We start from the raw sequence: 22,361 nt of genomic DNA on the forward strand, positions 1-22,361 counted from the left end.
TGCAATAGCAGTTATATTGTATGAACTTAGAACTGTATAGAGTCTAGAGACTCACCGGTGTTGTCTACATTCCCTGGTTTGACCACGTTGAAGATGGAACGTCGAGAGTTCACCAGTAGTCTGTAGTATCCAGCAGTCAGACAGGCCAGATTCATTGCATCAGTGGACTCCATTAGCAGAGTGATGGGCTGGAAGATAAGAGGACAACAATGAACACACACTAACTGGAAATAGACTAAGATAGAGTAATGTCAAGAGCTGAATGAAGACAATACTTAGTGTTATTCTAATGGTTCTCATTGAGCATTCATTTCCTTGCTCAATATTATTACAGAATATTATCTTTTTGCTTATTAAGGCAAAGTACCAGAGGCAGTTTTTTTAGTTGTTGCATCAAATTAGCATTTCTGAGATTTTAGGGTATTTTGGTATTAGTACTTTAAAAAGTAAACATAACATTTCTAAAACTTGATGTAGATTTATATTTAATTTTGTTTATCATACTTCCGTCATAAAAATGTAATGAATTTTAACCACATTAAAATGGACATAAATCCATAATTTCAAAGCTCACTACAAGTAATGACACTTCATTTCAAAAATGTAAACTACGTAATCACCAAAAGTAATTATTGACAGGGCCATAAACAATAACTAGTAATGCTGCATACTCAAAGAAAGGTTCAAATCTCACCTTTCTGGTTAAAATACATTCCTGAGATGTAGTCACTTTTTAAGACAAAAGCACAAGTACACAGTACAAATATGATAACAAATTGGACATATTTCCTATTCAACAAAACTGTGTGTATAAGGCGAAATTACTTATAAGCTTTCCAAATATAGCATAATCAAATGATAAAATGACTAACTATAAGATTTCACCTTCCTTATAACTGTAAATTACATATTTGTATGTTTAGTGTTAGAGAAAACGTGCATATTTTCTAAAGGTCTCTCTTGATCAAAACATTGCCCCCCATCCCTGTGAATGTCACACACAGCTCTAGCTTGGCTTTCTGAACTCGTTGGGAACTTTCATTTCATGTCCGTCTATGAATAACAAAGTGTTTTTTGTTTAAAATCTATGAATTATTTAGATTAATGGCTATAAACCGATCTCTGAATGTGCTACGATGTAAACATTGCAGGTACTTGCTTTGTCTGTGGCGCCAGCTTCAAGTGCTTTCAGATTTCACATCCTATAGTACGTCACACAGGCTCAGAAAAATACTACTGTGTCCGTGGGAATAGGGCAATTTTGATCTGCGGTATCCACAGATCGATTTCTAAGCGTGCATGTCAGACGGAATTGGTACCAGAACCGGGCAGGTCCCCTAAAAAGGGGTTTGAGAGATGAAGTGTGGATCCAGGGAAGTTCGGGGGAGTTGTAGGAAACCAGATGTGGAGGCTGAGGTTTGAGTGAGCTGGGTTGGGACAGGGTAAACAAGTCCAGAGGGGAATCCAAGGGAGTTATGGTGAGCTGAATCCAGAAGAGGGTAGCAGGGCGGGGAGATGTGGAACAGGAGACAGGAACCAGAGTCAGAGCAGCCAGATCGTAATCTTCATTCATCTCACTGCTCTGACTCTGGTTCCTGTCTCCTGTTCCACATCTCCCTGCCCTGCTACCCTGTGAAAGTGGCAGGACTGAGCATTTGTAGAGGTCTACATTATGGAACGGGTTGCAGCTGGTAGGGGTCTGCTCTGACTCCAGCACACCTGTCTTCAACCACACAATCACAGATAGAGAGAGAGAGAGAGAGGGAGAACTAGGAGAATGGCTGCAGGTCAAGGAGACACTGGATGTCCACTAGGGGGTGTGGCAGGAGCAGATGTGAGAAAGGGTCTGAATACTTACAGTATGTAAATAAGGTATTTCAGTTTTTATTTATTTGATACATTTGCAAAAGTTTCTAAAAACCTGTTTTTGCTTTGTCATTATGGGGTATTCTGTGTAGATTGATGAGGGGGGGGGGGGGGGGGTATTTGATCAATTTTAGAATAAGGCTGTAACGTATCAAAATGTGGAAAAAGTCTAGAGGTCTGAAAACTTTCCGAATGCACTGTAAATTCTCCAGACTTGTATCAAGGAAATTGTTGATATGTTGTAACATTGTTATTTGGAAATATGCACCAAAAATGCAGTTTACCTACATGTTTTTGTATTTTTATAGATAAAAAAATATATATAACCTTTATTTAACTAGGCAAGTCAGTTAAGAACAAATTCTTATTTACAATGACGGCCTACAATGACGGCCTATAGATAGAATGATTTAAAAACTATATATCCACAATCCGTTCCTGGAGTGTCTTAACAAAATGTTACATATTTTTATAGAATATTTCAGAAAAAGTTTTATATTGGTGACAATATTCAACTGATAAAAAGTTAATTGTGATAGGATTAATGAAAAAATAAATACCACACTCAGAATGAGTTAATTTAGAAGATTTCACCTTCACATCCAGAACATGTAGCTCTACCCTGACGTTCTTCTCGTCCTCTGTGTACATCTCGATGCGGTTGACGTGGCTGAAATCAGCAAGCAGCGCCACCAGGTTAGTCTTGGTGTTGATCACATGACTGATGCCATACCTGGGACCCACTAGTAGAGTCACCTCTGTGTGCTTCTCACCTTGCTGTGGGCATAAAGCAGAAAGGAAACCATTGAAAGACAATACACACGGGGGCGGACTGGGACCACATATCGGCCCTAGCATTTCTAACACACCGGACCATTTTTTCCCCTTGAGTCCCCCACACCAGCCCATTTTATTTATTGAAGCACCCACACCGGCCCATTTTTTTCACTTCTGGCCCCCATATTAGACAGATAATGATCATTTTGTGCAAAAAATTCAAGTTAGACAGGCCCACTGCTAATAATGGACCAGCCCATCTGGCATTTGCCCGAAATGCAGATGGCAGCCTGTCTCTGGATACACAGACTCCATTAATAACTTATAAGTTATTATGATATAATATTCTGATATTTGATATTTGATGTGTCGTTACTCAAAAGTTCAGAAAATAAGAGGTAGTTATTTACCAGCAGTATAGATTTAAACACCCGCCCTCCATACAGTCTCAGGTCACTGAGATACTTCAGATAGTGGACCTTGGCCTGCAATGCTGACAGCTGAAAGAGAGCATGAGCAATGTAGACTACTGTCGTTGTATGAATGTGCACAGAGGATTTATTTTACAAAGAAGGTGGCGCTGTGAATGGTCACAGTGACGCATTACATTATCTAACAGTGGGAAATGTATGAGAGCATGAGAAATCAGGTTGAGTATTCCACTAGGTGGTGCTCTTTTCCAATGTGCTGCATTAAGAGTGAGCTGGAGAAGAGGGGGAGAAGAGGAGACAGAAGAGAGGGAGAAGAGACAGACAGAGAGAGAGATAGAAAGAGAGAGAGAGAGAGAGAGAGAGAGAGAGAGAGAGAGAGAGAGAGAGAGAGAGAGAGAGAGATAAAAAGGTACCCTACCTTTTTTCCAGGAGGTACCAGATTCTGGTTGGTTTTGAGAATGTGTGTTAGGGCTTTCTTGATGTTCTTCTCTTTCATACTGGATAGTACTGCAGGAGGGAGGAACAGTGCCAAACCCCACTCCTTCCTGTAGAGCAAGAAACCATGGTAACGCAGGTTTAATGTACAACAGCAGAATGCATTCGTCCAGCAAAAATCTATCACTTTATAAAGAGGGGATGCATTGATTAGCCAACAGCTAGTCGATTATAATCAATATCCATATTAAATACCTGTGGTATTTATGACGCACCAATCAATGGGGAAATCGTTACTGTATCTGACATGGATGTAATTCCTTCATGAAGACACCCAAGCCAGATAATGATTTTTTTATTTCCAGATTAATCTCAAGTCACTGAGTAAGTGTTAAGAGTCTAATGTTGTGAGGGTGTCAAAAGCTCTCATAACAATGTGTTGCTGGATTGAAAATGCAAGGAAATGCAGTGCCATGTTTGAACTTAGACATTGGATCTGTTCTGTGTTAACCTGGTTGTGGGAAGCACTGTGAAACCCAAGCTACTCACTCAATGTACTTGAGGGAGACTTTCTGCGATTGTTTGGTGTTAATGGTGAGGATGTACATCTGCAAGGCAGCCAGACGCAGGGCTGTGTCGTATTTCAGCTCTGACCCAAATCTCTCCAGCACCACGTCATTACAGCTCTTGAAGGGGAGAAGAGGCAGATAGGAGAAGAGGAGAAGAGAGGAGAAGAGAGGAGAGGAGAGGAGAGGAGAAGAGAAGAGAAGAGAAGAGAAGAGAAGAGAAGAGAAGAGAAGAGAAGAGAAGAGAAGAGAAGAGAAGAGAAGAGAAGAGAAGAGAAGAGAAGAGAAGAGAAGAGAAGAGAAGAGAAGAGAAGAGAAGAGAAGAAGAGAAGAGAGGAGAGGAGAGGAGAGAAAAGCAAAGGGGAGAGAAGAGGAGAGGAGAAGAGAAGAGAGGAGAAGAGAGGAGAAGAGAGCAGAGGAGAAGAGAAGGGAAGAGAGGAGAGGAGAGGAGAGGAGAGGAGAGGAGAGAAGAGAAGAGAAGAGAAGAGAAGAGATGAGAAGAGAAGAGAAGAGAAGAGAAGAGAAGAGAAGAGAAGAGAAGAGAAGAGAAGAGAAGAGAGAGAGGAGAGGAGAGGAGAGGAGAGGAGAGGAGAGGAGAGGAGAGGAGAGGAGAGGAGAAGAGAAGAGAAGAGAAGAGAAGAGAAGAGAAGAGAAGAGAAGAGAAGAGAAGAGAAGAGAAGAGAAGAGAGAGAAGAGAAGAGAAGAGAAGAGAAGAGAAGAGAAGAGAAGAGAAGAGAGGAGAGGAGAGGAGAAGAGGAGAGAGAGAGGAGAGGAGAGGAGAGGAGAGGAGAGGAGAGGAGAGGAGAGGAGAGGAGAGGAGAGGAGAGGAGAGGAGAGGAGAGGAGAGGAGAGGAGAGGAGAGGAGAGGAGAGGAGAGGAGAGGAGAGGAGAGGAGAGGAGAGGAGAGGAGAGGAGAGGTGTTACACTGCACCTTGAACCAGACAGTACGAGTACACAGTAACTATGGTATGAAGTTACATTTGGCTCCCCTAGTAACGCTGGTTGTGGTGAGCTCCAAGTCAACAGCAGATCATTTACATTTTTTCTGAGCTAAAGTTTCTACAAGGAATCACCAAATACATCTCAATGAATATCATAGAAAAATATACATTTTGATAACACAACAAACCTGATACTTTTCAATCAGGCAGTGTTGTCGTCCATGTGCTGTGACTCACCTGAACATAGAGGTATTCAAACGCCACTGCATCTCTCCTCAGGAGGTCAATGGGGTCCTTCGGTACAAAGCTGATGCGGAAGAAGCATTTCATCTTGTGCGCACCTGGTCTCTGTGTTGCCTAAGGCACCAGGCCAGGACAAAGAAGTGTGTTGCGATGTCATGAATAATGAATAATGGATTAAAGATACTGCGATTTAAATGCTGACATTTATTTTAAAAACTCATCACAAACCTATAAAATGGGCTTAAAATCTATATCCTCATTTGTACGCTTACAGAAACAAAACAAAATGTACAACTCACATTTGTTATAACAAATGTATTTAAAAGACCAGAATAATAATCATTGTTTTATTACAGTTTTTCATTTTTATATTGAATATATAATACTGACCTGTCTTTTTTGTGACAGAATCACATATTTGCAAAAAAATGAAAAACTATTTCTCAGCCACATTATACTTATTCAAATCTACAGTCTGTTGGGGTGTCTAAATAATGTTCACTGTTACCCTACAATCATTCAATCACATGCCCACCAACATCCATTTCACACTGACTATGAGGAAAAAAAGGCAGGTCATATTTGATTACACTGTATTAGGGCCTAGTATTGTCAATCTGTCGCCTACCCGAGCATGAAGCCACCCCACTGTCATTACCCCCCCCCCCCCCCCCCCCCCCCCATGACGTCTCACCTGAGTTAACATCTCCTGCTCGTGGAGGAGCATGAGTCTGCTGGCCGAGCCCTCGTGTCTGTGCTCCAGCATCAGTGAGAAGTGTTCTATACTCTTAATGAAGAGCTTCTCTTGCAGGGTCAAGATGACATCCTTTCACACAGACAGAAGACACATTCATTATTCATATGTTACTGTATGTGTCAGGCACGTGCAGGGACCACCAAGTGACAGAGTAAGGTGTGACGAGAGGGGAAAGCTATGCAAAAAGTACACATTTGCATTATATATACCCTAGCTAAATATGTATGTATTCTTAAAAGCAAAAAAAATACTGCATATCCTAGTAAGATAATGGAAAATAAATAGGGTTTGAGTCTCAGTAAAAATCCAATTCAAAATGGAGGATTTTTTCACATCCCATAATAATAATTGTACAGAGCATAACTTGACATTGTGTCGGCCGGCGTTACATAATATCACACAGATTAAAACCGTACACTTTGGAGATGTTTTGTTTATGAGGAACAAAAGCCCTGGCCTACTTCTCCATGCTTCACAGGTAAATTAAGTTCCAGCTGACGTGCCTTCGTGGGAGAGCTTTGTGTAATGCACATTTGGACACCTGATGAATCCAAATGAAGTAAAGATAATATGATATGCGGTGTTCAAAGGAATTAACTCTTCTAGAATGAATGATGCAAGGTAAAATAGAAAAAAACATTTTTTTTTTAATGAAACACTGTCCCCATTACAATGTCTTAGTGAATGCCACAGCGTACTATACCTTAATGGATGTGTTCCTGTCAAACTTAAAGGATTTGGTCTGTCCGTTCTCCAGGTACACCTTCAGAACATTTGTCATGAAGAGTAGAGAGTTGTCCTTCACAGATTCCTGGAAATAAGAAGAAAATGGGGATGATTACTATGTCTTCCATATTGATCAGTGGGCTACACTGTGAAATGGGGATGATTACTATGTCTTCCATATTGATCAGTGGGCTACACTGTGAAATGGGGATGATTACTATGTCTTCCATATTGATCAGTGGGCTACACTGTGAAATGGGGATGATTACTATGTCTTCCATATTGATCAGTGGGCTACACTGTGAAATGGGGATGATTACTATGTCTTCCATATTGATCAGTGGGCTACACTGTGAAATGGGGATGATTACTATGTCTTCCATATTGATCAGTGGGTTACACTGTGAAATGGGGATGATTACTATGGCAATGTGAAGAAGAACATGACTGCATCCAATACAGTTTAACAGTGTAACGTATTTTGCAATATTAGAAGATTCAAAGTCATTATCATTGGTGCATGCTTTTAGCGTTTGGAGAACACTGGTATACAATCACATGACACAGAGACGGATGGATGGTTTAGGTACACTAGGTCTTACCGGGACTTGACCGTTAATGATGACCTCCTCTGCGAAGCGGACTTTCACTGGATTAGACTTTAACTTGGCCTTTTTGGCTGCACTGATGAACGCAGATTTGGGTGACTAGGGGTGGGGGTCGGTGGGAGAAACAGAATTTTAAAAAACTGTTGGCAACAGGTCTTCCCCTTCGGAGAAGTCACAGCAAATCAGCCGTTTCTCTCTCTCTTTTTCTCTTTTTCTCTCTTGCTCTCTCACTCTCTCTCTCTCTCTTTCTGCCTCTCCCTCTCTCTCTCTCTCTCTCTCTCTCTCTCTCTCTCTCTCTCTCGCTCTCTCGCTCTCTCTCTCTCTCCCTCTCTCTCTCCCTCTCTCTCTCTCTCTCTCTCACTCTCTCTCTCTCTCTCTTTCTGCCTCTCCCTCTCTCGGCCTTTCTCTCTGTCACTCTCTCTCTCTCTCGCTCTCTCTCTCACTCTCTCTCTCTCTCTCTCGCTCTCTCTCTCTCTCTCTCTCTCTCTCTCTCTCCCTCTCTCTCTCTCTCTCTCTCTCACTCTCTCTCTCTCTCTTTCTGCCTCTCCCTCTCTCGGCCTTTCTCTCTGTCTCTCTCTCTCTCGCTCTCTCACTCTCTCTCTCTTTCTGCCTCTCCCTCTCTCTCTCTCTCTCCCTCTCTCTCCCCCCTCTCTCTCTCTCTCTCCCCCTTCTCCCTCTTTCTCAAGTGAACGGAAGGTGCTTTTACAGCGCCTTGCAAAAGTATTCACCCCCTTGGCGTTTTTCCAAAATTGTTGCAATACAACCTGTAATTTAAATTGATTTTTATTTGGATTTCATGTAATGGACATACACAAAATAGTCCAAATTGGTGAAGTGAAATGAAAAGATGAACTTGTTTCAAAAAAATTCGAAAGAATAAAAAACAGAAAGGTGGTGCGTGTATACAGTATGTTTTCACCTGTTTTGCTACGAAGCCCCTAAATAAGATCTGGTGCAACCAATTACCTTCAGAAGTCACATAATTAGTTAAATAAAGTCCACCTGTGTGCAATCTAAGTGTCACATGATCTGTCACCTGATCCCAGTATATATCCACCTGTTCTGAAAGGCCCCAGATTCTGCAACACCACCAAACAAGCGGTTCAATGAAGACCAGGGAGCTCTCCAAACAGGTCAGGGGCAAAGTTGTGGAGAAGTACAGATCAAGGTTGGGTTATAAAAAAATATCTGAAACTTTGAACATCCCACGGAGCACCATTAAATCCATTATTAAAAAATGGAAAGAATATGGCACCACAACAAATCTGCCAAGAGAGGGCTGTCCACCAAAACTCACAGACCAGGCTTTTTGGCCATCAAGGAAAACACCATGTCTGGCGCAAACCTCCCATCACTCTGATAACAGCATTCCCACAGTGAAGCATGGTGGTGGAGCATCATGCTGTGGGGATGTTTTTCATCGGCAGGGACTGGGAAACTGGTCAGAATTGAAGGAATGATGGATGGCGCTAAATACAGGGAAATTCTTGAGGGAAACTGTTTCAGTCTTCCAGAGATTTGAGACTGGGACGGAGGTTCACCTTCCAGCAGGACAATGACCCTAAGCATACTGCTAAAGCTACACTTGAGTGGTATCAGGGGAAACATTTAAAGGTATTGGAATGGCCTAGTCAAAGCCCAGACCTCAATCCAAATGAGAATCTGTGGTATGACTTAAAGATTGCTGTACACCAGCGGAACCCATCCAACTTGAAGTAGCTAGAGCAGTTTTGCCTTGAATAATGGGCAGAAATCCCAGTGGTTAGATGTGCCAAGATTATAGAGACATACCCCAAGAGACTTGCAGCTGTAATTGCAGCAAAAGGTGGCTCTACAAAGTATTGACTTTGAGGGGGTGAATAGTTATGCACCCTCATGTTCAGTTTTATTTGTCTTATTTCTTGTTTGTTTCAAAATAAAAAAATATTTTGCATCTTCAAAGTGGTAGGCATGTTGTGTAAATCAAATGATACAAACCCCCCCCAAAATCTATTTTAATTCCAGGTTGTATGTCAACACAATAGGAAAAATGCCAAGGGGGGGGTGAATCCTTTCACAAGCCCCTGTATGATGAGCTCCTTCTCAAGTTGAAGTAGTTTCCAGTACGATAACACTTATCAGGCTATAGAGACAGTCTCTGTACAGGAAAACATCATTAGAAGAATGTACAGTAATGCTCTGATTATATCATTTTCAGAGCTGTTTGTGAAATATTCAATTTAATACGTTTGACAAGTTCTGTGCAGCCTTTCTGGATGTAATTGCTACTTTTGTAATATATAAACCACTATTGTTTTCTCTACGGTTACTTCTGAAATGTTCTCCCGAAAGCCAGGTTACAACACCGTATGATTTCTGCTAGTTTGAACACACAGCACAATAGACAAAATTATATTCAAATCATTGTCTATTTTGGTGATGACAGCACAAATCCATCTCATTGAACTATTCTATAAATCATATCACTGACATTCTCAATAGTGGTTACTGTGGCATTGTATCGGTCACCACATGGTCCTCCCTAGTACTAACAACTGTTGACATGGCAGGTTCAGGCTAACTTGGGGTCTCATGCTTGGTTTTGAAGCTACCATGAGAGGACTTGGACCATGTTCAGTATTCAGTGTTTGGACTGCAGTCCCTGTGAATTAACCAGGGGAACACTCAGCAGTATCCTGTCTGTTACAACGCAAGCACAGACATATGGCCACGTTTCATGTCTCGGATTGTCTCGGATTCACAGAGTCAACAAACCAATCAGCATCGCAGACAAACAGTCTATTGAAATCTTTTCCCCAGGAGGTTGCTCTGAATCTTTTCAATGGAACTTTTGAAGATGGGAGGAAGACTTACTGTGTATGGTAGAACCACTGTCAAAACAATGGATTCTTTGCAGCTCCTAGGAACACAACACAAACAAACCAAAAAACATCATTATAGATTGAAAAGGTAAATATGTCAAATTCAGCGGAAGTCGATTAATCCACTCTGAGTCATGCATTGTTTTGCCTACAGTGGGCAGATTATGACTGTTAGAAATAAGCCCACAAAGATGGGTTAATAACAAGATGAGCAATCTGGGTCACACTTTATTTGGATAGTCTGGATAGTCCATCAGTAGATGCTCTACAGATGGTCATACTATCAACAAACTAAACTATACATACAAAAGTATCTGGACACCCCTTCAAATTAGTGGTTTCGGCTATTTCAGCCACACCCGTTGTTGACAGGTGTATAAAATCCCTTTCCTGTTTCAGAAATGGTTTGGGATGAATTGGAACATCGACTGCGAGCCAGGCCTAATCGCCCAACATCAGTGCTCGACCTCACTAATGCTTTTGTAGCTGAATGGAAGCAAGTGCCCGCAGCAATGTTCCAACATCTAGTGGAAAGCCTTCCCAGAAGAATGGAGGATGTTATAGCAGCAAAGGGGGGGACCAACTCCATACTAATGCCCATGATTTTGGAATGAGATGTAATACTAGCAGGTGTCCACATACTTTTGATCATGTAGTGTATCGGGTTGATAACTGCTTGCTAAGGTTACAGTTAGGGTAAGGGTTAAGTTTAGGGTTAGGGGTAAGGGTTAAGTTTAGGGTCAGGGTAAGGGTTAAGTTTAGGGTTAGGGGTAAGGGTTAAGTTTAGGGTTAGGGGTAAGGGTTAAGTTTAGGGTTAGGGTAAGGGTTAAGTTTAGGGTCAGGGTAAGGGTTAAGTTTAGGGTCAGGGTAAGGGTTAAGTTTAGGGTTAGGGTAAGGGTTAAGTTTAGGGTCAGGGTAAGGGTTAAGTTTAGGGTCAGGGTAAGGGTTAAGTTTAGGGTTAGGGGTAAGGGTTAAGTTTAGGGTTAGGGGTAAGGGTTAAGTTTAGGGTTAGGGTAAGGGTTAAGTTTAGGGTCAGGGTAAGGGTTAAGTTTAGGGTTAGGGGTAAGGGTTAAGTTTAGGGTTAGGGGTAAGGGTTAAGTTTAGGGTTAGGGGTAAGGGTTAAGTTTAGGGTTAGGGTAAGGGTTAAGTTTAGGGTCAGGGAAAGGGTTAAGTTTAGGGTTAGGGGTAAGGGTTAAGTTTAGGGTTAGGGGTAAGGGTTAAGTTTAGGGTTAGGGGTAAGGGTTAAGTTTAGGGTTAGGGGTAAGGGTTAAGTTTAGGGTTAGGGGTAAGGGTTAAGTTTAGGGTTAGGGTAAGGTTTAAGTTTAGGGTTAGGAGTAAGGGTTAAGTTTAGGGTTAGGGGTAAGGGTTAAGTTTAGGGTTAGGGGTAAGGGTTAAGTTTAGGGTTAGGGTAAGGGTTAAGTTTAGGGTTAGGGTAAGGGTTAAGTTTAGGGGTAAGGGTTAAGTTTAGGGGTAAGGGTTAAGTTTAGGGTTAGGGTAAGGGTTAAGTTTAGGGGTAAGGGTTAAGTTTAGGGTCAGGGTAAGGGTTAAGTTTAGGGGTAAGGGCTAAGTTTAGGGTTAGGGGTAAGGGTTAAGTTTAGGGTTAGGGTAAGGGTTAAGTTTAGGGTTAGGGTAAGGGTTAAGTTTAGGGGTAAGGGTTAAGTTTAGGGTTAGGGGTAAGGGTTATGTTTAGGGTTAGGGTAAGGGTTAAGTTAACGATTAGTGTAAGGGTTACGTTTAGGGTCAGGGTAAGGGTTAAGTTTAGGGTTAGGGTTAAGTTTAAGGTTAGGGGTAAGTGTTAAGTTTAGGGTTAGGGTAAGGGTTAAGTTTAGGGGTAAGGGTTAAGTTTAGGGTTAGGGGTAAGGGTTATGTTTAGGGTTAGGGTAAGGGTTAAGTTAACGATTAGTGTAAGGGTTACGTTTAGGGTCAGGGTAAGGATTAAGTTTAGGGTAAGGGTTGAGTTTAGGGTAAGGGTTAAGTTTAGGGTAAGGGTTAAGTTTAGGGTAAAGGTTAAGTTTAGGGTTAGGGTAAGTGTTTAGGGTTACTAGATAGTTTGTTGATATGTAACTGATAGTTTGTAGATAGTCTGTAGAGCATCTAGACATGGTATCCAAATAAAGTGTTACAGCAATCTGTTCTAGCGATGCCTCATGCCTGGCCATTAATCCTGTATCGGTACAGTAGTTTACTGCTGAGAGGGAGCACAACACACTGCAAGGCCAGGGGAGCAGTGATGGACTGGACTCCTTAGTCTCATTTTTCACTGCACTAATCTGCTGTACAGACACACTCCACAGTCCACAACATGTAGGTCATGAGAGGACTGGCCGTTCAGCCACTCACTCACTCACTCACTCACTCACTCACTCACTCACTCACTCACTCACCTACTTACCTACTCACCTACTCACCCACCCACTCACTCACTCACTCACTCACTCACTCACTCACTCACTCACTCACTCACCTACTCACTCACTCACTCACTCACTCACTCACTCACTCACTCACTCACTCACTCACTCACTGGGGCGGCAGTGGTTAGAGCGTTGGACTAGTAACCGGAAGGTTGCAAGTTCAAACTCCTGAGCTAACAAGGTACAAATCTGTCGTTCTGCCCCTGAACAGGCAGTTAACCCACTGTTCCTAGGCCGTCATTGAAAATAAGAATTTGTTCTTAACTGACTTGCTTGGTTATATAAAGGTAAAAAAAATAAAAAATCACTAATCTACTCACTCACTCACTCACCTGTGCCAAACACATCAATCTAATAAGACGCATGGAAATAATGCTATACATTTGGACCTGCATGGTGCAGCAGTGGGCTAAATGCTGTACGCACTACATTCACCTACACATTATTATTGCTATTCAAATTGAAACTATACAGAGGGAATTATCCTAAAAGTAGAATGTCCAGTTTGTTTCTTTTCAGGCATTAATGCATTCATATTAGACATTTACTGTCTACTGTCCCGGCTAAGGACTCACTGAGTGATGAAAATGACTCCGACAGGCAAAGCACACACAGCGTGATATCACAATGTTCCAGGAAAGAACTGGCCTACAGTACAAACATAAATCCTATCTAAACTCAGCAGGGTGTGCTATTAGAGACGTTGAGATCCTGTACCTGACGAGGTCGATGACCATCTCCCTGGGGGCGGAGCTGACCAGCTCATCGTTAATCATGATGATCTCGTCTCCGGGGGTCAGTCTGCCCTCAGAGGGACCTCCTACCAAGACACAGGGAACCCCAGTTGTATCAATTACAACTTTTCTAGCTAGTAATTCATCTTTGTTTTCTGAATTCATTGTACTCTGGCCTTTAGGCTTAAGTTTGGCTAATTTATGAAGTACCCTAATGTGAATGGTCAATTAAAATAACATGAACATGGACTTTCATTGGATGTCATCACCCATTGGTCGCCATCTTTTGTCATCTGGTCACCATTGGATAGTACTAAATCTTACTTCCTGTTGCTAATGGCTATATGTTACATTATTGGTTAGATGTGGTTCATTAATGCTGATTGGTTTACAGGTGGGCTGGTGTGTTACCTGGTGTGACTGACCGAACCACCACTGGTTTTTCACTGCCTGCCACAAAGCCAAAGCCCAGGACTGGATCTCGTTTCATCTCCACCTTACGGGGGGCCGGAGGTACAAACTTGTCCCCGTCCAGACGAACCTCCTCCAAGGAGCTGCTTTGGGACACGTGGCTGGGAGAGGAGAAAGGGGAAGGACAACCATAGAACAGGTAAGAATAGTATCACTCTGATGAAAATCCACTGACCAAAAGTCAGCTACATTAAAGAAATGTGCATCTGAGTGGAAGTGTCCAGATGCTTTTTCTATGAATCAACTATAGAGTCGAGGATTGAAAAGCTTTCAAAGTTTACCAGTAAACTACCAGAATTGTGGTATCTTTCAAGGATTTTATGTAATCTATCACGAGACGTTTAGTGGCCCTTTTCAGGATGTCAGATGATCACAGTGGTCTGTAATTATCTCATGTGTGGCCTTATCACATGTAAAATATATGAAATAATTAAACAAGATTTACAATCATTTAAAAATACATATTGAATGACAAAGCTGTAAAACGTTATCCTAAATATAATCCATCAGCTTAGTGAATATCATTGGCGTTTAAAATGAGGCTTTCAGCATTCAAATATCCTTTAAAATGTTTTTACAAACTTGTATATATTTTACTGTCAATACTAATTGTTTGTCAATGTTTTGGCGTCAAACTGGTCGAAGTTAAGAAAAAAGTCAATAGTTGGACAAGTTGCAGAGGTAATTGAAAATAATTCCATTGTTGATGAGATGCTTTAATAATTCATTAATTATTAAACCACATGGTCTAGCTACTAGAAACTTATTGACAAAATGGACACAGATAGAATACATTAATACTATGTATGAATAAAAAAAATTAAAAGTTATTCAAGTATACTCTTAGAAAAAAATATGCTATCTAGAACCTAAAAGGGTTCTTCAGCTGTCCTCATAGGAGAACCCTTTGAAGAACCCTTTTTGGTTCCAGGTAGAACCCTTTCCACAGAGTCCTCTATATGGAACTAAAAAGGGTTCTACAATGGGGTCAGCCAAAGAACCCTTCTGGAACCCTTTTTTCTAAGAGTGTATAAATTACCAAAGGTACGATAGATTGCCCTAGATTTTCTGTTAATGACCAAAATTACTGAAGATTCCTGTAACTTTGGTAAATTACCGGGAGCTTTTCAACCCTACTAATGTGACTAAAAGACTGACACACCAGCTGAAAGACACAAATCTATATATATTTGTTTTACCATACATTTCCTATTTAAAACAGATGTGTGATTCAGGATATCCAAAATGAAAATGGGCCAAAAATGGGTTCAAAATCTATGTAACAATGTATGTAAAAATCTACATGCACCAAGATTCCATTCTATGAAATACTGCTGTAACTTTGGCCAGATGATTCTATAAATCAAAACAAAATACAGTAGGAGTACAGCATTAAATGTCTCTTCGATATGAACCAGTCTATTAAGATCCTTAAACGTTCAACGCTGAAAAGCAGCATTTAGTCTGAAATTACAAACTACTGCCATGCCTCGAAATAGAACACGTGGGCGATGACAATCAAGCTGCCATTTTATCTTCCTGCAGCCAACGCTCACTGCCACTCTTAATACGAACATCTCAAACAAAACCCACACACATACTGACACAGAAAATGTACTCCATGCCTTTCAAGATTCAGCATTAAAACAGTATATGGCAGCGTCTTACATGCACGTGATTATTCAGGCACACTGGAAACCCGAAATAAACACTGTGGCCATTAGCCAATGAGACAATTGGCCTGTGTGAGGTGGTGCATTATGGGGATGGTTAGTGAAGTGCCAGAGAGGGGTCGGTAAAAGGTCCTGAGGTTCAAACAGAGATTGGGATCATGTCTAACCTGTGGCACCACTGTGGTTGGCCAACCTGTCACTCACTGACTGTTACTCAATCTACCTCAAACCCTGATTTCCCCCTCTCATTTCAACTAGTCAACGTTGAATTGAATTAGTTGATATTCATTTACATATTCTCTATGTAAATGCACTGCTATTCAATTGGACTACCATGCTAACTGTGTTGAATACCAGTGGTGTAAAGTACTTAACAAAAAATAAGTACAGTTATTAAGGGGCGGCAGGGTAGCCTAGTGTTTAGAGCGTTGGACTAGTAACCGGAAGGTTGTAAGTTCAAATCCCCAACCTGACAAGGTACAAATCTGTCGTTCTGCCCCTGAACAGGCAGTAACCCACTGTTCCTAGGCAGTCATTGAAAATAAGAATTTGTTTTTAACTGACTTGTCTAGTTAAATAAAGGTAAAATAAATTTTAAGAAAAGTAATTTTGGGGGGTATCTGTCTTTTACTTCACTATTTATATTTTTGAATACTTTTACAACATTCATTAAGAAAATATTGTACTTTTTACTCAATACATTTACCTTGACACCCAAAAGTACTCGCTACATTTTGAGTACTTAGCAGGACAGGAAAATGGTCCAATTCACACACGTTTCAACAGAACATCCCTGGTCATCCCGACTGCCTCTGATCTGGTGGACTCAGGAAACACACAGGCTTCGTTTGTAAATAATGTCTGAATGTTGGAGTGTGCCACTGGTGAAATGGTGCCATCTTGTTTGCTTAATATAAGGAATTTGAAATGATTTATACTTTTTGTTTTACTTTTGATAGTTAAGTATATTTTAAACCAAATTATTTTGGACTTTTATTCAAGTATCTTCACTTTTACTCAAGTGTGAAATGTGGGTACTTTTTCCACCACTGTTGAATATGTGCATTTGTAGATCATGTCCAGTGCGCAAATGATAGCAGCCTTTACATTGGCAGGTACATTGTTTATACCATGTAAGCAGTTAAGAAAACAGTTTGCTGTTTTGTAGCTTTGCATCTTTCTGTATTTTCCTCCAGCTTTCCCTTCTCCAATTCCCCTCTCCAGGAGCAGGATTGTAGCATCCAAGGCAGTAGCAGCAGCAGCAGTAGCAGCTCTCTCCATGGTGCCCACTGTGCTGGGTAATTAGGCTCATGGGTTGGCTGAGGAGCCAGTGTGTAATTCACAGTCATTTCTGACACATGTTCCACTCGCCACTGAATACCCACAATTAATCTTTCAAGGCACTGAGCGAGAGCAGGGAGGTTGCAGCTAGGGTCTTTCTCAACATTTACATGGAGGCCTATGGCACACGTCTTCTGACATTTCAACCACATTGTGAGGCATGTTATATGGTTGTTTCGCTTGCTTTAGGTTACGATTGTAACATATTGTATTCGAATTACATTCAAATTCACCAAGGTGCCACTGAGACAAATTGACTTCGAATTTGTAGTGTGAGTTTCAGCACTTCTTCTTCTTCAATGAGGTTTAATGGCGGTTGGCATCCAATAAATGTTGCATTACCGCCACTTACTAGACTGGAGTACAACTAGGCTGAAAAAATAAATAAATAACCAACTACCCTACCCTCTAACACTACGCCTATGTAACAGTATAGACTTTACCTCCGTCCCCACGAACCCCGACCTGGGCGCGAACCAGAGACGCTCTGCACATGTCAACAGTCACCCTCGAAGCATCGTTACCCATCGCTCCACAAAAGCCACTGCCCTTGCAGGGCAAGGGGAACCACTACTTCAAGGTCTCAGAGCAAGTGAGGTCACCGATTGAAACGCCACTAGCGCGCACCACCGCTAACCGCTAACTAGCTAGCCATTTCACATCGGCTACACTCAACCCCCTTTTGGGTCACGGCACCAATGTAACAGTATAGACTTTACGTCCGTCCCCTCTCCCCGACCTGGGCGCGAACCAGACGCACCCTTTTCTTGAAAGCACATGTCTTGCCCCCATTCGTTTAACACAAACAAATATCACAAAACCACTTCTGGTTAACCTCACTGATTCCACAGCACCAAACTCGGTTTTTACCCACCCTGAAACCACAAATGAATCAGCCAAAAAGCAAGGGTCTGCTTTTCCAAAAACTTCACTCCTATTGCCACAGACTCATCTTTATCCTGACCCTCGGTGCAAGCCTCGTGCTCCGAGAACTTCACCACACCAACCATCTCCGATACTTCACCCTCATTCTCTTCTATTTATCCTCATGTCTTCAGCTCACTCTGCTTACACTTTCTACCATTCTTCTTTAACAAACCATCTCCCTTTTTTCTGCCATTTTTAACCGACTCAAGCTCACCTTCTTCCACCCGCTTAGACCTTCTCTGTCTCTCTTTTTCCCCTTCTTTCCTCCTCCGTATTCCAAGTATAAGTCTCCTTATGATAATTCTGTACTTCTCCTCACATACATCTTGTTCTTGCCTTCCCAAGGGACGCCATTTAACCATCTGTCACAATCTCGGTACAATCAGCATGAACCCCTCGGGAATGTAGCACTCAACAGTGCATCCCGCTTATAAATCAGCTGCTTCATCTTGATGGTCTGCTTTATCAACTACCGCAAAGCTTTTCTATTTCAAACAAGCGCGCTCTTCCAACCACCATCCACCGTCTCGAGTTTCAGCATTGACATTACAACATATAGGCTTGCAGTTGACGTACGACTCCTAATGGTGGCCATGTTGGAAGACCACCGCATGAATTCTTCCAACAACAGCCGAGTGGCTACTCCACACTGCATGATAACAGTGCCTAAAATGAGTTGATTTATCACCACAGTCATTTTCTGTGGAGTATTTGGCTGCTCTAACAAGGCAGGAAAGACAATGGGAAAAATATGTTTACAGATTCCCCGCAATCATGATACCAATGAGATAAATCTCAAGAGCTGTCAGAAAAGCAAAGAAACCTTTTTGTCCGTCAGGACCTGAACCTGAGCTGTCAGTACAGGGTTATGATCATTTCATCACTGGAAAGTCAAGTCTGACTGAATTTGAGTTTAGGTTAGCTGTTAAAAACTTCTTTAGGGCCGGGGGCAGTGTTCGTAAATTCGGATGACTGACGTGCCCAAAGTAAACTGCCTGTCATTCAGGCCCAGAAGCTAGAATATGCATATAATTGGTAGCATTGGATAGAAAATACGCTGACGTTTCTAAACCTGTTAAAATAATGTATGTGGGTATAACAGGACTAATATGGCAGGCGAAAATCTGAGGAAAATCATCCAGAATAATTTTTTTGAGGAGACCACCCATTGAAATCCTTGTTTACGCGAGATTCAAAGGAATACCTCCCAGATTGCAGTTCATAGGGCTTCCACTAGATGTCAACAGTCTTAAGAAAGGGTTTCAGGCTTGTTTAAAAAAAAAATGCTAGAATTTGTAGTTTTTCAAAGTGGCTCTCATTTGGATTGTAGTCTTGTGGCGCGCGTGGATGAGGGCGCGCACTTCGTTATTTACCTCCGGTAATGAACACACTGTTCTCCATCTTAATTCAATTGTATCATTTATTTACATATTAGGGTACCTGAGGATTGATTAGAAACGTTGTTTGGAAAAAGTTTATTGGTAGCTTTTGGGATTCCTTTGTATGCATGTTGAACTAGTGGAACGGGTGGATTACTGAATCAAACACGCCAACTAAACTGACTTTTCTGGGATATAAAGAAGGACTTTATTGAACAAAACAACCATTTGATGTGTAGCTGGGACCCTTGGGATTGCAAACAGAGGAAGATTTTCTAAGGTAAGTGATTTATTTTATCGCTATTTCTGACTTTTGTGATGCCTATGCTGGTTTGGAAAATGTTTTTAATGCTTTTGTATGTTGGCGCTGTCCTCAGATAATCGCATGGTGTGCTTTCGCCATAAAGCGTTTTTGAAATCTGACAAAGCGGGTGGATTAACAAGAAGTTAAACTTTTAAATGATGTAGGACACTTGTATGTTCATGAATGTTTAATATTACAATTTTGTCATTTGAATTTGGCACGCTCCAGCGTCACCGGATGTTGTCGATTTTGATCCCAATAACGGTATTTGTGCGCTAAGAGGTTTTAAGCTAACCAGGTGTTAACCACATCACTGTACACAAAATAATCTAGCTAGATAGCTTTTGGTCTGATTATTAGCATGTGTCAGGTAAGTTTTGGGGAAGCAAATTTTTTTCACTATAAAAATGCATATTTATAACAAAGGATTGCATGCCTCTATCATCGCATCTGTAGATTAATGTAAGCCTACTATTCCTAATGTGATGAGTAGATTGGATAATGATAATTTAGGCTATTAATAAATGCATGGTGGCATAGGCTTACAGACTATATCAGAGATGTTTCCTTCCTTTATACTGGAAAAAATGTTGCATTTGATAAACATTTCATGTAATTCTACTACACGTTATATGATATTAGCAGAATCTTTTTTAATATGATGGTAGCCTACTCGACTGACAACAGATCAATAAAAATGGCCTTGTCTTGAATGCAACCATGTAATCTAGGGGTCCTAAAGGGGATCCAGCTTTTGTCAAATGAACGTCAAAAGTATATTTTTTTCTCGCATTTTAACTAATCCTAACTCTTTTCCTAACCTTAACCACATTTTCCTAACCTGCTGCGTAAATTCTCCTAATATGCTACGAAATGTCAAATATTTTTTACAGTCAAAGCAAGGCTAGGTTAGAGTAAAAGCAAGGCTAGTTTAGAGTCAAAGCAAGGCTAGGTTAGAGCCAAAGCAAGGTTAGCACCAAAGCAAGGCTAGGTTACAGTCGAAGCAAGGCTAGGTTAGAGTCAAAGCAAGGCTAGGTTAGAGTCAAAGCAAGGTTAGAGCCAAAGCAAGGCTAGGTTACAGTCGAAGCAAGGCTAGGTTAGAGTCAAAGCAAGGCTAGGTTAGAGTCAAAGCAAGGCTAGGTTAGAGTCAAAGCAAGGCTAGGTTAGAGTCAAAGCAAGACTAGATTAGAGTCAAAGCAAGGCTAGGTTAGAGTCAAAGCAAGGCTAGGTTAGAGTCAAAGCAAGGCTAGGTTAGAGTCAAAGCAAGGCTAGGTTAGAGTCAAAGCAAGGCTAGGTTAGAGTCAAAGCAAGGCTAGGTTAGAGCCAAAGCAAGGCTAGATTAGCACCAAAGCAAGGCTAGGTTACAGTCGAAGCAAGGCTAGGTTAGAGTCAAAGCAAGGCTAGGTTAGAGTCAAAGCAAGGTTAGCACCAAAGCAAGGCTAGGTTACAGTCGAAGCAAGGCTAGGTTAGAGTCAAATCAAGGCTAGGTTAGAGTCAAATCAAGGCTAGTTTAGAGCCAAAGCAAGGCTAGTTTACAGTCAAAGCAAGACTATAGTAGAGCCAAAGCATGGCTGGGTTAGAGTCAAAGCAAGACTACAGTAGGTTAGAGCCAAACGAGCCTCAGTGATGTGTCTCGTACAGACAGACTCTCTGCATCCAATACACTCTGTCCTCCTCTGGAGCACTGCTCTTATGTAACCTCTCTGCCGTCACGCCATTCAAGCTCTCTAGCCCATGTGTCAATAGTTCCCCAGACTATTTCCTACTGGGCCTATGTCAATGCAAAGCATCATAATTATAACATGTTTCCCTTATATGGCAGCTACATGTAATCACAAGGGAAATGATGTGTACACCTTTTCTACTGTATGTAAAACAGCAGGGTTTTTAATATATACTGTATGTATATATATATATATATATATATATATATTCTATGAGTACATACTGGATCTAAATTAGAATGCATTGTGTTATGCATGAAGAGATAGGGAAGTAAGAATGCCAGGGTGGGTCTGGGAATCTTGTCGATGCAGGCTGTCATATTTATACTGCTTCAACATCACTGCTGGGAGAGGAGAGCAGAATAAAATACATCCTCCTACAGAAACATCATAAGAGATGAAGAAGCAGCCCTCACTTGTTACACTGTGCTTTGTAGTCCCAATACAGTACACTACACAACAGTACACTACATTACAGTACAATACACTACATTACACTACAGTACATTACACTACATTACAGTACACTACATTACAATACAGTACACGATGGTAAAGAACAGTACACTACACAACAGTACACTACATTACAGTACAATACACTACATTACACTACAGTACAGTACACTACATTACAATACACTACACTACAGTACACTACACTACACTACAGTACACTAAAGTACAATACACTACACTACAGTACACTACAGTACAGTACAGTACACTACACTACACTACAGTACACTAAAGTACAATACACTACACTACAGTACACTACAGTACAGTACAGTACAATACAGTACACTACAGAACACTACAGTACAGAACACTACAGTACAGAACACTACAGTACAGTACAGTACACTACAGTACAGTACAGTACACTACAGTACAGTACAGTACACTACAGTACACTACAGAACACTACAGTACAGAACACTACAGTACAGAACACTACAGTACAGTACAGTACACTACAGTACAGTACAGTACAGTACACTACAGTACAGTACAGTACAGTACAGTACAGTACAGTACAGTACAGTACAGTACAGTACAGTACAGTACAGTACACTACAGTACAGTACAGTACACTACAGTACAGTACAGTACAGTACAGAACACTACAGTACAGTACAGTACAGTACAGAACACTACAGTACACTACAGTACAGTACAG

General features: G+C 41.2%; 1 protein-coding gene across 1 annotated transcript in view; it reads right to left on the reverse strand.

Moving 5' to 3' along the window:
- LOC109905262 (FERM and PDZ domain-containing protein 4-like) overlaps positions 1-22,361 on the reverse strand; it is a 64,430-nt gene that overhangs the window by 5,921 nt on the left and 36,148 nt on the right. Inside the window, exons 3-14 of the mRNA XM_031801100.1 lie at positions 13,771-13,931; positions 13,343-13,445; positions 10,204-10,249; positions 7,345-7,449; positions 6,720-6,827; positions 5,954-6,085; positions 5,254-5,373; positions 4,059-4,195; positions 3,493-3,619; positions 3,054-3,143; positions 2,461-2,643; positions 56-188 (exon numbers count right to left, since the gene is read on the reverse strand). Coding sequence (XP_031656960.1) covers positions 56-188; positions 2,461-2,643; positions 3,054-3,143; positions 3,493-3,619; positions 4,059-4,195; positions 5,254-5,373; positions 5,954-6,085; positions 6,720-6,827; positions 7,345-7,449; positions 10,204-10,249; positions 13,343-13,445; positions 13,771-13,931 — 1,445 coding nt within the window. The remainder of the gene's footprint in view (positions 1-55; positions 189-2,460; positions 2,644-3,053; positions 3,144-3,492; positions 3,620-4,058; positions 4,196-5,253; positions 5,374-5,953; positions 6,086-6,719; positions 6,828-7,344; positions 7,450-10,203; positions 10,250-13,342; positions 13,446-13,770; positions 13,932-22,361) is intronic.

This window comes from Oncorhynchus kisutch, linkage group LG2, assembly GCF_002021735.2.
Source record: "Oncorhynchus kisutch isolate 150728-3 linkage group LG2, Okis_V2, whole genome shotgun sequence".
Lineage (NCBI taxonomy): Eukaryota > Metazoa > Chordata > Actinopteri > Salmoniformes > Salmonidae > Oncorhynchus > Oncorhynchus kisutch.